The sequence below is a fragment of the Leptodactylus fuscus genome, chromosome 3 (assembly GCF_031893055.1).
Source record: "Leptodactylus fuscus isolate aLepFus1 chromosome 3, aLepFus1.hap2, whole genome shotgun sequence".
Lineage (NCBI taxonomy): Eukaryota > Metazoa > Chordata > Amphibia > Anura > Leptodactylidae > Leptodactylus > Leptodactylus fuscus.
The window spans coordinates 26,414,727-26,430,791 of NC_134267.1; the positions used below are offsets into that span (position 1 = coordinate 26,414,727).

Sequence of the window (16,065 nt, forward strand, 5' to 3'; positions counted from 1 at the left end):
GTCGTGGTGGTGTTGTGTTGTTGTTTTGTTGTGTTGTAGTATTGTGTTGTTGTGTTGTATGTTGTTGTGGTATTGTTGTGTTGTGGAGTTGTTGTGTTGTGGTGGTGTTTTATTGTGTTGTGTTATTGTGTCATGGTGTTGTTTTGTTGTGTTGTTGTGCTGAGTTGTGTTGTTGTGTTATTTTGTTGTGACTCCACAGACTGTTATACCCCAAATCAGCCACCCCACCCATACTCTCCCCCTCTACTCCAACTCCTCCCCCCACTTTACTAGCTTTGGCAATGCCAAATATCCATTCGGACGTGCCAATAAAGCCTATTTGATTTGATTTGAATATACAACAGATTCTCTCCTTGACTACTGTAACTCCTTACTAATCGGTCTTCCCCTCACTAAACTCTCCCCTCTACAATCTATTCTGAATGAAGCGGCCAGGCTCATCTACCAGGCTAGACGCTACAGCGAGGCCTCTGGTCTGTGCCAGTCGCTACACTGGCTGCCTATTCATTATAGAATACAATATAAAGTTATCCCCCTCCTCCACAATGCTCTACATAATGCCGCACCTCCATACATTTCCTCCCTCATCTCTGTCTACCGCCCAACCCGTGTTCTCCGCTCACTCAATGACCTAACACTTACATCCTCTATTATCAGCACCTCCCACGCTCGTATACAAGACTTCTCCCGAGCTGCACCACTTCTCTGGAATGCTCTACCCCGGACAATAAGATTAACTCCCAATTTCTACAGTTTCAAACGCAAACTAAAGACGCATCTTTTCAGACAGGCCTATCACAATGTCTAATGTAAACCCTTAACCCTCCTCTGTCCCCGCTCCCACATTACCCCACATGATATGATGTCATCTCAGGATAACTTTATAGGTCCAAGCTCCATCCACATGTTAAAGGACACGACTGTTGACGGCTCATAAAGTCTTATGTTTGTGTAATGACAGTCACCTCTATTACAAAAGTGTCTGACCCCTGTATAAGCAATGCCGCCCCTGCTACCTCTTGTGTCACTCCCTCTACCTCATAGATTGTAAGCTCTGGCGGGCAGGGCCCTCAGTCCCATTGTGTGAAATGACTTTCTTTGTAATGTATCTTTCTGTCTGTATTTGAACCCTACAAATTGTACAGCGCTGCGGAATATGTTGGCGCTATATAAATAAAAATTTTTATTATTATTATTATTATTATACAACACCTATGTGTGTTATATACAGGAGGTACAACAGGAGCTCTGTGTGTTATATACAGGAGGTACTGCCGCAGCTTTGTGTTATATACAAGAGGTACAGCCGCAGCTCTGTGTGTGTTATATATAGGAGGTACAGCCGCAGCTGTGTGTGTGTTATATACAGGAGGTACAGCCACAGCTGTGTGTTATATATAGGAGGTACAGCCACAGCTGTGTGTTATATATAGGAGGTACAGCCGCAGCTGTGTGTGTGTTATATACAGGAGGTACAGCCGCAGCTGTGTGTGTGTTATATACAGGAGGTACAGCCGCAGCAGTGTGTGTGTGTGTTATATACAGAAAGTACAGCCGCAACTCTGTGTGTTATATACAGGAGGTACAGCCGCAGCTCTGTGTGTGTTATATACAGGAGGTACAACAACAGCTCTGTGTGCTATATACAAGAGATACAACAACACCTATGTGGGTTATATACAAGATGTACAACAACAGCTCTGTGTGTTATATACAGGAGGTACAGCCGCAGCTTTGTGTCATATACAGGAGGTACAGCCGCAGCTCTGTGCGTTATACAAAAAAAGTACAGCAGCAGCTCTGTGTGTTATATAGAGGAGGTACAGCCGCAGCTGTGTGTGTTATATACAGGAGGTACAGCCGCAGCTTTGTGTTATATACAGGAGGTACAGCCGCAGCTGTGTGTATTATATACAAGAGGTACAGCAGCAGCTCTGTGTGTTATATAGAGGAGGTACAGCCGCAGTTGTGTGTGTTATACACAGGAGGTACAGGCGCAGCGGTCTGTGTTATATACAAGAGATACAACAACACCTATGTGTGTTATATACAAGAAGTACAACAACAGCTCTGTGTGTTATATAAAGGAAGTACAGCCACAGCTGTGTGTGTTATATACAGGAGGTACAACAACAGCTCTGTGTATTATATACAGGAGGTACAGCCGCAGCTGTGTGTTATATACAGGAGGTACAGCCGCAGCTGTGTGTGTTATATACAGGAGGTACAGCCGCAGCTGTGTGTGTTATATGCAAGAGGTACAGGCACAGCGGTCTGTGTTATATACAAGAGATACAACAACACCTATGTGTGTTATATACAAGAAGTACAACAACAGCTCTGTGTGTTATATACAGGAAGTACAGCCACAGCTGTGTGTGTTATATACAGGAGGTACAACAACAGCTCTGTGTATTATATACAGGACGTACAGTCACAGCTGTGTGTGTTATATACAGGAGGTACAGCTGCAGCTTTGTGCTATATACAGGAGGTACAGTCGCAGCTCTGAGTGCTATATACGAGAGGTACAGCCGCAGCTGTGTGTGTTATATACAGGAGGTACAACAACAGCTCTGTGTGTTATATACAAGAGATACAACAACACCTATGTGTGTTAAATACAGGAAGTACAGCCACAGCTGTGTGTGTTATATGTAGGAGGTAAAGCCACAGCTGTGTGTGTTATATACAGGAGATACAGCCGCAGCTTTGTGTTATATACAGGAGGTACAGTCACAACTGTGTGTGTTACATACAGAAGGTACAGGCGCAGCTCTGTGTGTGTTATATACAAGAGGTACAACAACAGCTCTGTGTGTTATATACAAGAGATACAACAACACCTATGTGTGTTATATACAAGAGGTGCAACAACAGTTCTGTGTGTTATATACAGGAGATACAACCACAGCTGTCTGTGTGTTATATACAGGAGTTACAGCCGCAGCTGTGTGTTATATACAGGAGGTACAGCCGCAGCTGTGTGTGCTATATGCAGGAGGTACAGGCGCAGCTGTGTGTGTTATATACAGGAGGTACAGCAGCAGCTGTGTGTTATATACAGGAGGTACAGCCACAGCTGTGTGTGCTATATGCAGGAGGTACAGGCGCAGCTGTGTGTGTTATATACAGGAGGTACAAAAACACCTATGTGTGTTATATACAAGAAGTACAACAACAGCTCTGTGTATTATATAGAGGAGGTACAGCCACAGCTGTGTGTGTTATATACAGGAGGTACAGCCTCAGCTCTGAGTGTTATATGCAAGAGGTACAATAATAGCTCTGTGTGTTATATACAGGAGGTACAGCCGCAGCTGCATGTTATATACAGGAGGTATAGCCACAGCTGTGTGTTATATACAGGAGATACAGCCGCAGCTGAGTGTTATATACAGGAGGTACAGCTGCAGCTGTGTGTTATATACAGGAGTTACAGCCGCAGCTCTGTGTGTTATATACAGGAGGTACAACAACAGCTCCGTGTGTTATATACAGGAGTTATAGCCACAGCTCTGTGTGTTATATACAAGAGATACAACAACACCTGTGTGTGTTATATACAAGAGGTACAGCCACTGCTGTGTGTTATATACAGGAGGTACAGCCGCAGCTCTGAGTGATATATACCAGAAGTACAATAACAGGTCTGTGTGTTATATACAGGAGATACAAGTGCAGCTCTGTGTTTTATATACAGGATGTACAGTCGCAGCTCTGAATGTTATATACAGGAAGTACAACAACAGCTCTGTGTCCTATATACAGGAGGTACAGCCGCATCTTTGTGTGTTATATACAGGAGGTACAGCCGCAGCTCTGTGTGTTATATACAGGAGGTACAGCCGCAGCTCTGTGTGTTATATACAGGAGGTACAGCCGCAGCTCTGTGTGTTATATACAGGAGGTACAGCTGCAGCTATGGGTGTTATATACAGGAGATACAAGCGCAGCTCTGTTTGTTATATACATGAGGTATAGCAGCAGCTCTGTGTGTTATATACAGGTGGTACAGGCGCGTCTCTGTCTGTTATATACAGTAGGTACAGCAGCAACTCTGTGTGTTATATACAGGAGGTACAACAACAGCTCTGTGTGTTATATACAGGCGGTACAGGCGCGTCTCTGTCTGTTATATACAGGAGGTACAGCCGCAACTCTGTGTGTTATATACAGGAGGTACAACAACAGCTCTGTGTGTTATATACAGGCGGTACAGGCGCGTCTCTGTCTGTTATATACAGGAGGTACAGCCGCAACTCTGTGTGTTATATACAGGAGGTACAACAACAGCTCTGTGTGTTATATACAGGAGGTACAGGTGCGTCTCTGTCTGTTATATACAGGAGGTACAGCCGCAACTCTGTGTGTTATATACAGGAGGTACAACAACAGCTCTGTGTGTTATATACACCTGGAGTTCTGTATCTGGTTAAAACTGATGACATTAGAGATCCCATAGAAAAACAATCAATTTCCAATATTTTTCATTTTACAAACTTCAAACTTTAATAACAAAATATAAATATAAAATATATTTCAGAACTTCTGTGTAAACCTTCCGGCCCCGGAGCACAGAGCTTACAATCTATCATGACTCCGAATGTGAGTGCTCATGTGAAGTGTAATAACCTATCATAATCTAACCGCTCCAGTAAGAGGTGAGGTCATCGGCCCCTGGGGGTCTCAGGGATCTGCACCAATGTATAACAATGGGATTGTGGCTCCTACTGGCCCATAACAGCCGGACCCTGGGGAATGTCTTGAGTAGTTTGGGCTCCTCCATGCTTCTCCTCACTTCCTTCCCTGAGTAATTGGGGGGGCGGCGGGGAGGGGAAGGGGGGCAGGGGGGAGTCCATCACACTGTGTCAGCTTTCCCCATGACCTCATCCATCCTGATGTTGCACGCCAGCTACCAGTTAACCCTTCTCTGCCCACTGCACTGCCAGAGAGAGAAGCCACAGACATTACAGAACATATGGCACTGGCAGTAGATAGATAGATAGATAGATAGATAGATAGATAGATAGATAGATAGATAGATAGATAGGAGATGATAGATAGATAGATAGATAGATAGATAGATAGATAGATAGATGATAGATAGATAGATAGATAGATAGATAGATAGATAGATAGGAGATAGATAGATAGATAGATAGAACATAGATAGATAGATAGATAGATAGATAGATAGATAGATAGATAGGAGATAGATAGATAGATAGGAGATAGATAGATAGATAGATAGATAGATAGATAGGAGATAGATGATAGATAGATAGATAGATAGATAGATAGATAGATAGATAGATATGAGATAGATAGATATGAGATAGATAGATATGAGATAGATAGATATTAGATAGGAGATAGATAGATAGATAGATAGATAGATAGATAGATAGATAATAGGACACATAACCTAAGGTAGGTCAGTGACAGATTGCTCCGCGTAATATAAATACTACATAGATGAGACAATTCCTTCCATGTGCTCTTGAAAATTCCACGAGTGGAAAAAAAAAAAAGCTAGTGGAACCCGTTGAAATCAATGGGAGGCTTTTTTTCACCGTGGAAAATTCAGCGCCAAATAAAGCGCCATTTTTCTCCGTGTGAATGGACCTTTAGGGTGCATTCAGACTACGTAACGCCGGGCGTGTATGAGAGCCGTACACGCGGGCATTACGGCAGACTGCCGAACACTTCCCATTCACTTCAATGGGAGCGCTCGTAAACGCCGCTGTTACGAGCGCTCCCATTGAAGTGAATGGGAAGTGTTCGGCAGTCTGCTGTAACGCCGGCGTGTACGGCTCTCATACACGCCCGGCGTTACGTAGTGTGAATGCACCCTTACAATGTATCTCCCCCTCCTCTTACTTGCCTCCAGGTGTGATACTAGTCACTGACTAACAGCAGGTTGTTACACTGTTTAGATCGTTACAATGTTTCATTTATCAGTTTCTTACTAATGATATTATTTTGGATGGCGATTGCTACGTCTATGGCTGGGGGTAGATTGTAAGCTCTGGGGGCTGCAGATCTCCCACAAATCCAGTAGTATAATTATAATAAATAACGTCCAGTGATGAGACGCCTGTGGTATGGGGAGAGAGGGGCGGTAATGTCATACTGGCGGCCATCTTGGCTCCGGTTACAGGACCTGGGGTACAGGGTGATCCCTTACCTTGGCCGTCCTATGACATTCCTCCGCACTGATTATCATCCTCGGATCTCTCACAGACCAGTCAAGCGCGGGATCGGTGCCGTCCGTTAATACGTGTCTCAGTCCGCGACTGTTATTATTATTACAGTTCCCATGTGAGGTTTTGGCGAGTAATCGGGGGCTCATGGCTACAGTCCCCTCCCCCAGCACCGCGCCGTCCGCCTGTCTGGACAGGGTGATCTTCCTAATGGAACGCACTAGAGATCCAGCAATCAATTGGTCACCATCTGTCAGACAAGTGACAGGACTGCGAGAGAGGGCGCCCCCCCGTAGAGCTGACAGCGGTGACACCTGAGGGATGCAGTTGCTGAGGCTTCGTGACTTTGAGGCGCCTTCCATGTCCGGATCAGAGGTAGGTAAGTCTGGACATTTTGGAATAGAAAGTCTCGTTCCGATCGTAAATGGCTGCGGCTTCCTCATGGTGGCGCTGTGTTGGTGTCAGGGATTTAGGGGTTACTGCCCGAGGACTCCTGTGGAAGGAAGATAAATAGGATGAGACCAGGCACAAGTACTGAGCGCCCGCTCTGCTGCTCTCTGGTGTCACCTCCCATCTCGTCTACTAACAGGACTGACACTCTGATGGTTTCTGCATCTCTGCCAGTGACCCCTCCCCCACATTGGATAGATTATATGGTCAGTAGTTCCCTATAGATTACACTGCCATCTCCAGAGTACATCAGCAGATCCCTAATGGATTACACTGCCAGTAGCAGAAAAAGGAACCCATTGAAGTCAACGGGAGGCACCAAAGAACTCTGTGTGAATAGACCCTAAAGATTATATTGTTATCAGATCTTACGATAGATTACACTGTAGCACAGAATATTCTTCTACATTACAGGGTAATCACAGTAGGTTACCTATAGATTACATGGTAAGTACACAGATCCCTGCAGGTTACATGCTCAGAACACAGATTCCCATAGATTACAAGGTCCACACACTGATTCCTATGGATTACAAAGTCAGAATAGATCCCTATAGAGTACATGGTCAGAACACAGATCCCTATAGATTACAAGGTCAGAACACAGATCCCTATGGATTACATTGTTCTCACACAGATTCCCATAGATTACAAAATCAGCACACAGATCCCTATAGATTACATAATAAATACACAGATCCCTAAAGGTTACATGATCAGAACACAGATCCCTATAGGTTAAATGGTCCACACACAGATCCCTATAAATTACATGGTCTTCACACAGATCCCTATAGATTGCCTGGTCAGTACACAGATCCCTATAGATTATATGCTCCTCACTCTGATCCCTATAGATTACATAGTCAGTAGATCCCTACAGATTATCGCACCGTAACTGATCGGCTGCAGGACCGGTTCGCTGTATCCACCGCCGATGTGAAGTAGCGATCGCTTGTCTGGGTTTGGTCGCTCTCCATCCCGTTAGATCGGTCGGCTGTCAGTTCTGCTAAGTTGTCAGGCTCCCGATACCTCCCCCGCCCCACCCTGTGGCCCCCGGGGCCCTCCTCACCCACCTTCCTGACCAGGCTGAGCAGACAGAGGACACAGCTGAGCACGGCTTCCCGGAACTGGTCGGACGTCAGATAGTCCCAGAGCCGCCGGAGCAGGAGGGAGAGGCGGCCCCCGGCCCAGCGCGCCCCCCGCCTCAGCTGCCGGCCCCCGGACACCGCCGCCCGACTACGGAGAGCCTGGAGGAGGACGGTGCGGAGCAGCAAGAGCGGGGCGGGCATGGTGGGGGGCGAGGGGAACCTGCAACACAGGAGGGGGGACAATATTATCAGATTATAGTAGCCTCTGACGTCATCTGTCCCCTGGGGGGCACCTATGTATACATATATAGTCTGGACCTTATACCCTGATATCAGCATCACACCCTGTACATCATATCACCAATACACTGTACACTATATTACCACTACAGTCTGTACACTATATCACCGCTACACCCTATATACCATCACTACACCCTGTACACTATATCACCATTACACCCTATACATCATATCACCACTACACCCTATATATTACCACTACACTGTACACTATATCACCATTACACACTACACCCTATATATTACCACTACACTGTATACTATATCACCATCACACCCTATACATATCACCATTACACCCTATATATTACCACTACACTGTACACTATATTACCACTACACCCTATACATTATATCACCGCTACACCCTATATATTACCACTACACTGTACACTATATCACTATTACACCCTATACATCATATCACCACTACACCCTATATATTACCACTACACCCTGTACACTATATCACCATTACACCCTATACATTATATCACCACTACACCCTATATATTACCACTACAGTCTGTACACTATATCACCATCACACCCTATATATCACCACTACACCCTATATATCACCACTACACTGTACACTATATCACCATTACACCCTATACATTATATCACCACTACACCCTATATATCACCACTACACCCTATATATTACCACTACACCCTGTACACTATATCACCGCTACACCCTATATATTACCACTACACTGTACACTATATCACCATTACACCCTATATATTACCACTACACCCTGTACACTATATCACCGCTACACCCTATACATTATATCACCACTACAACCTATATATTACCACTACAGTCTGTACACTATATCACCACTACACCCTATATATCACCACTACACTATATCACCATTACACCCTATATATTACCACTACAGTGTACACTTTATCACCACTACACCCTGTACACTATATCACCGCTACACCCTATACATCATATCACCACTACACCCTATATATTACCACTACAGTCTGTACCCTATATCACCATTACACCCTATATATAATCACAACACCCTGTACATCATATCACCGCTACACCCTATATATTACCACTACACTATATCACCATTACACCCTATACACTATATCACCATTACACCCTATACATTATATCACCACTACACCCTATATATTACCACTACACTGTACACTATATCACCATTACACCCTATACACTATATCACCATTACACCCTATACATTATATCACCACTACACCCTATATATAATCACAACACCCTGTACATTATATCACCTCTACACCCTATATATTACCACTACAGTCTGTACACTATATCACCGCTACACCCTATATACCATCACTACACCCTGTACACTATATCACCATTACACCCTATACATCATATCACCACTACACCCTATATATTACCACTACACTGTACACTATATCACCATTACACCCTGTACATCATACCACCACTACACCCTATATATTACCACTACACTGTACACTATATCACCATTACACCCTGTACATCATATCACCGCCACACCCTATATAATCACAACACCCTGTACATTACATCACCGCTACATCCTATATATTACCACTACACTCTGTACACTATATTACCGCTGCACCCTATACATTATATCACTACTGTACACACATGATAAGTTACAAAATTCGCGTCTCGCAGTCTTTCCTGATGACATCACTGAGTAGATTCTTCCATCTTCAGTGTTAACACTTTAAGTACTGCACTAGTATCCGATCTGTGTATCTTACTGTCCCTGATGCTTCCAACATGTGTAATAGAACCGCTCACACTGCTGAGGCTTTGTTACCTTGTCTCAGTATTTAACACTATTGCTTTTTCTATTGTTCTTTATGCTGTGTTAGCTTTAAGGATAAGGGCCCCGTATGTTTAGGTCTGATGGGTATATGTGATGGCCGAGAACTGCATAATCTGTACAGCAGAGGGACTACTATAACCAGAATATAGTGCCACTGGTCACATGACCTCCCCCACTGAGCTGACACTCACTGATGCCCATATACTACCTGATACATATATACAGAGGTGCCCTGATCCTGTCCCAGTACATGTCATGCAGACTATTACACTACTGATCACTCTGCAGAGCATTGCTCTGTCCCTCTACCTCACATACAAACTGATATCTCCTGCAGATTATTTCACCTCTGGAGCCTTACCTTCTGTATGGTGAGTGCCTGTGCGAGCCTGTAGTGCTCGGCAGTGACCAGATCTTTGTGGTGGGGGGGCACCTGGCTCTTTATAAGTCGCCTGCCCTCCTATGTGATGGGGGGAACAGCTGAGTTGGGGGATAGCAGCTGTCCACTCCTGTTAGCTATGGATTAACCCTTACATTGTGGGGTGGGGTATGGAAGAGAAAGCAGAAAAGTAAAATTTTTCCATCAATCACAAGACAGACTATGTGACTATGGCAGAAATTCTGGCTTGCAATCTATTAAGACCACAATCCCTGTGCAAAAAATAACTGGCCCCCCTCATAACTGAAAGCAAACGAAGGGTTAACCACGAGGTACCTGTCAGCTGCCCCCTGTACCTGCCCCGCTTATTAGTTTTACAAAATGTCATCACAAAATGCCCCCCCTCGCACCTGCCCCCCCCTCTTTAGTCACATGGGCTGTCCCCGGCCGGCAGCTGTCAAGTTTCTTCTCACATTATTACATCCCATTATTTTCATTTTTCAGTAATGGTGGTCTGTAAGTTTGTCGCAAAATTTACTGACACTTCAGTTCCAAAGAGAGAGTAAAACTACTGACTGTGGTGTGTCTGGAGTACCAAAGGGTCATGTAAAGAAGTCACATCAATCGCCACCAATTAAACCCTCCCGTCTTATTACTATCTCCAGGGTCTCCAATGGGTGATGATATCTTATCTCCAGGAAGAATATTTAAGATTAAGCCTCATCTTTCTTGATATGGCTGATAACAGATAGTAATAGAGATTGTATTCACCTGGCCTACAGTCAGCCTCTCCTCTCCTGACATGACTGATAACAGATAGTAATAGATTGTATTCCCCTGTCCTACAGTCGGCCTCTCCTCTCCTGACATGGCTGATAACAGATAGTAATAGATTGTAGTCACCTGTCCTACAGTCGGCCTCTCCTCTCCTGACATGGCTGATAACAGATAGTAATAGATTGTATTCCCCTGTCCTACAGTCGGCCTCTCCTGACATGGCTGATAACAGATAGTAATAGATTGTAGTCACCTGTCCTACAGTCGGCCTCTCCTCTCCGGACATGGCTAATAACAGATAGTAATAGATTGTATTCACCTGTCCTACAGTCGGCCTCTCCCCTCCTGACATGGCTGATAACAGATAGTAATAGATTGTATTCACCTGTCCTACAGTCGGCCTCTCCCCTCCTGACATGGCTGATAACAGATAGTAATAGATTGTACTCACCTGTCCTACAGTCGGCCTCTCCTCTCCGGACATGGCTGATAACAGATAGTAATAGATTGTATTCCCCTGTCCTACAGTCGGCCTCTCCTCTCCTGACATGGCTGATAACAGATAGTAATAGATTGTATTCCCCTGTCCTACAGTCGGCCTCTCCTGACATGGCTGATAACAGTTAGTAATAGATTGTATTCCCCTGTCCTACAGTCGGCCTCTCCTCTCCTGACATGGCTGATAACAGATAGTAATAGATTGTATTCACCTGTCCTACAGTCGGCCCCTCCTCTCCTGACATGGATGATAACAGATAGTAATAGATTGTATTCCCCTGTCCTACAGTCGGCCTCTCCTGACATGGCTGATAACAGATAGTAATAGATTGTAGTCACCTGTCCTACAGTCGGCCTCTCCTCTCCGGACATGGCTGATAACAGATAGTAATAGATTGTATTCACCTGTCCTACAGTCGGCCTCTCCCCTCCTGACATGGCTGATAACAGATATTAATAGATTGTACTCACCTGTCCTACAGTCGGCCTCTCCTGACATGGCTGATAACAGATAGTAATAGATTGTATTCCCCTGTCCTACAGTCGGCCTCTCCTCTCCTGACATGGCTGATAACAGATAGTAATAGATTATATTCCCCTGTCCTACAGTCGGCCTCTCCTCTCCTGACATGGCTGATAACAGATAGTAATAGATTGTACTCACCTGTCCTACAGTCAGCCTCTCCTCTCCTGACATGGCTGATAACAGATAGTAATAGATTGTATTCCCCTGTCCTACAGTCGGCCTCTCCTCTCCTGACATGGCTGATAACAGATAGTAATAGATTGTATTCCCCTGTCCTACAGTCGGCCTCTCCTCTCCTGACATGGCTGATAACAGATAGTAATAGATTGTATTCCCCTGTCCTACAGTCGGCCTCTCCTGACATGGCTGATAACAGATAGTAATAGATTGTAGTCACCTGTCCTACAGTCGGCCTCTCCTCTCCGGACATGGCTGATAACAGATAGTAATAGATTGTAGTCACCTGTCCTACAGTCGGCCTCTCCTCTCCTGACATGGCTGATAACAGATAGTAATAGATTGTATTCCCCTGTCCTACAGTCGGCCTCTCCTGACATGGCTGATAACAGATAGTAATAGATTGTAGTCACCTGTCCTACAGTCGGCCTCTCCTCTCCGGACATGGCTGATAACAGATAGTAATAGATTGTATTCCCCCGTCCTACAGTCGGCCTCTCCTCTCCTGACATGGCTGATAACAGATAGTAATAGATTGTATTCATCTGTCCTACAGTCAGCCTCTCCTCTCCTGACATGGCTGATAACAGATAGTAATAGATTGCATTCACCTGTCCTGAAATGACTGATAAATTCCCATAGTATATGGTATAGAGCCTCTCTTTGGACTCCGCCCTCTCTCCATTGTCTGATGATGTCATCTGTTCTGCTTCATACATGGTATTGTCATAGTATCTTCTCCTTGTTTCTGTATCAGCAGCACATGGAATGTGGGCAGAGATAGGTGAGATATGTGCACAGTATGGCCGCTCTTCTGCACATGTCAGGGCACACAATGAGCCCCCTGTACTGGGTGTGAGGACGGACAGCTGCTACCACCTGACTCCCCCACAAGTGCTGGGTGTGAAAAGTCTACATGACCCACAGCCCTAAGTATCACCCACGTTCCAGGCGTTCACCCCATACCAGGCACCGCACTCTCCAGCCACCAGAATTAATTCCCATCATAACATTAGCATGACTGTACTGGGTCTAAAACCCTGAGTGAGTGACATCAGCGCTGTACAGATATCAGTGATATTATACGGGAGGTGACATCACTGCCCTACAGATATCAGTGTTATTATACAGGAGGTGACATCATCGCCCTACAGATATCACTGATATTATACAGGAGGTGACATCACTGCCCTACAGATATCAGTGTTATTATACGGGAGGTGACATCACTTCTCTACGGATATCAGTGTTATTATACAGGAGGAAACATCGCCGACGTACAGATATCAGTGTTATTATAGACGAGGTGACGTCACCACCCTACAGATATCAGTGATATTATACAGGAGGTGACATCACTGCCCTACAGATATCACTGATATTATACAGGAGGTGACATCTCTTCTCTACGGATATCATTGATATTATACAGGAGGTGACATCACTGCCCTACAGATATCACTGATATTATACAGGAGGTGACATCACTTCTCTACAGATATCATTGATATTATACAGGAGGTGACATCACTGCCCTACAGATATCACTGATATTATACAGGAGGTGACATCACTGCCCTACAGATATCACTGATATTATACAGGAGGTGACATCACTGGTCTCCAGATATTAGTGATAGTATAGACAAATTATCAGTAATATTATACAGGTGGTGACATCATCATTCTCCAGATATCATTGATTTTGTATAGGAGGTGACATCACCACTCCCCAGATGTCAGTGATATTATAAAATAGATATCAGTGATATTATACAGGAGATGACATCATCGCTCTCCAGGTATATGTTATATTATACAGGCGGTGACATCACCAGATATGAGTTATATTATATGTTATCTCGTCCTCCATTATCTCCACACGATGACCTACACATCAGGACATGTCTTGTATTGTACACAGAGGATCTGGTTACTCGTGACCCGTTGAGCTGACACTCGCTCGTCTCCTCAGCCCCCCATACACACAACATTCTATATTTACATCACACACAACAGCTGAGGGACAATCAGACCATTGTCCTGCCCCCCCTCCACAGCTGTCCCCCTCCTTCCATCAGTCGTCCTTAGTGCAGCAGCTGTCCCCTCACCGTGACCATCTGTGGAGCCTCCGACCACAGGGAGAAGCAGCCATGTAGCCGCTCACCAGCCTGTAATGGGGGAATTTCTGCTGAATGTGGCCCCCACATACCCTGATAATATAAAGGGGATCTCCAGGATTGTAGAGTCAAACATCTGACCAATGCCACAGCATTCCAAGAACACTCTGATGTCCGAGGCCCAAATGTGCTGCCAAATCAGAGGGGTCCAGGGATACTCTGCAGACTGTCACCGCTCCCCTCCTTCTCTACATCTCTGTTTCATCAGAAGAGCTGAAAAACTGAAAGAAGTAATAGAACGGTCACATGAGAGACATTAGCGGTGCCCAGTGATCCCCACTGACTGATAATTGGCCGATGTTATACTGTAATACAGCTGGTAGAGACTGTAGAGAGTACCTTACCCAGACCAGTGAGTAGAGACTGTAGAGAGTACCTCACCCAGACCAGTGAGTAGAGACTGTAGAGAGTACCTTACCCAGACCAGTGAGTAGAGACTGTAGAGAGTACCTTACCCAGACCAGTGAGTAGAGACTGTAGAGTACCTCACCCAGACCAGTGAGTAGAGACTGTAGAGAGTACCTTACCCAGACCAGTGAGTAGAGACTGTAGAGAGTACCTCACCCAGACCAGTGAGTAGAGACTGTAGAGAGTACCTTACCCAGACCAGTGAGTAGAGACTGTAGAGAGTACCTTACCCAGACCAGTGAGTAGAGACTGTAGAGAGTACCTCACCCAGACCAGTGAGTAGAGACTGTAGAGAGTACCTCACCCAGACCAGTGAGTAGAGACTGTAGAGAGTACCTCACCCAGACCAGTGAGTAGAGACTGTAGAGAGTACCTCACTCAGACCAGTGAGTAGAGACTGTAGAGAGTACCTTACCCAGACCAGTGAGTAGAGACTGTAGAGAGTACCTTACCCAGACCAGTGAGTAGAGACTGTAGAGAGTACCTCACCCAGACCAGTGAGTAGAGACTGTAGAGAGTACCTCACCCAGACCAGTGAGTAGAGACTGTAGAGAGTACCTCACCCAGACCAGTGAGTAGAGACTGTAGAGAGTACCTCACTCAGACCAGTGAGTAGAGACTGTAGAGAGTACCACAGTGAGACCAGCGTATAGAGACTGTGCAGAATACCTCACCCAGACCAATGTGCAGAGACTGTAGAAAGTACCTCACTCAGACCAATGTATAGAAACTGCAAAGAGTAGCACACTGAGATCAATGTGTAGACACTGCAGAGAATACTGCAGTGAGAACAGTGTATAGAGATTGCAGAGTACCTCACGCAGACCAATGTGTAGAGACTGCAAAGAGTACCACACTGGCACTAGTGTATAGAGACTGCAGATAGTACCACACTGAGATCAATGTGTAGAGACTGTAGATAGTACTTCACCCAGACCAACGTGTAGAGAATACCGCAGTGAGACCAATGTATAGATACTGCAGAGAGTACCTCACCCAGGCCAATGTATAGACACTTCAGAGAGTAACTCACTCAGACCAATGTGTAGAGACTGTAGAGAATACCGCAGTGAGACCAATGTATAGAGACTGCAGAGAGTACCTCACCCAGGCCAATGTATAGACACTTCAGAGAGTAACTCACTCAGACCAATGTGTAGAGACTGCAGAGTACCACACTGAGATCAATGTGTAGAGACTGTAGAGAATAC

At 45.0% G+C, this 16,065-nt stretch overlaps 1 protein-coding gene across 2 annotated transcripts in view; it reads right to left on the reverse strand.

Moving 5' to 3' along the window:
- The window catches only part of LOC142197189 (uncharacterized), a 42,972-nt gene extending 35,340 nt beyond the window's left edge, over nucleotides 1-7,632 (reverse strand). For both annotated transcript variants that reach the window (XM_075267315.1, XM_075267314.1), the window contains exons 1-2: nucleotides 7,550-7,632; nucleotides 6,191-6,699 (exon numbers count right to left, since the gene is read on the reverse strand). In XM_075267315.1, coding sequence (XP_075123416.1) covers nucleotides 6,191-6,649 — 459 coding nt within the window. In that variant the 5' untranslated portion in view covers nucleotides 6,650-6,699; nucleotides 7,550-7,632. The remainder of the gene's footprint in view (nucleotides 1-6,190; nucleotides 6,700-7,549) is intronic.
- Nucleotides 7,633-16,065: the final 8,433 nt, after the last annotated feature.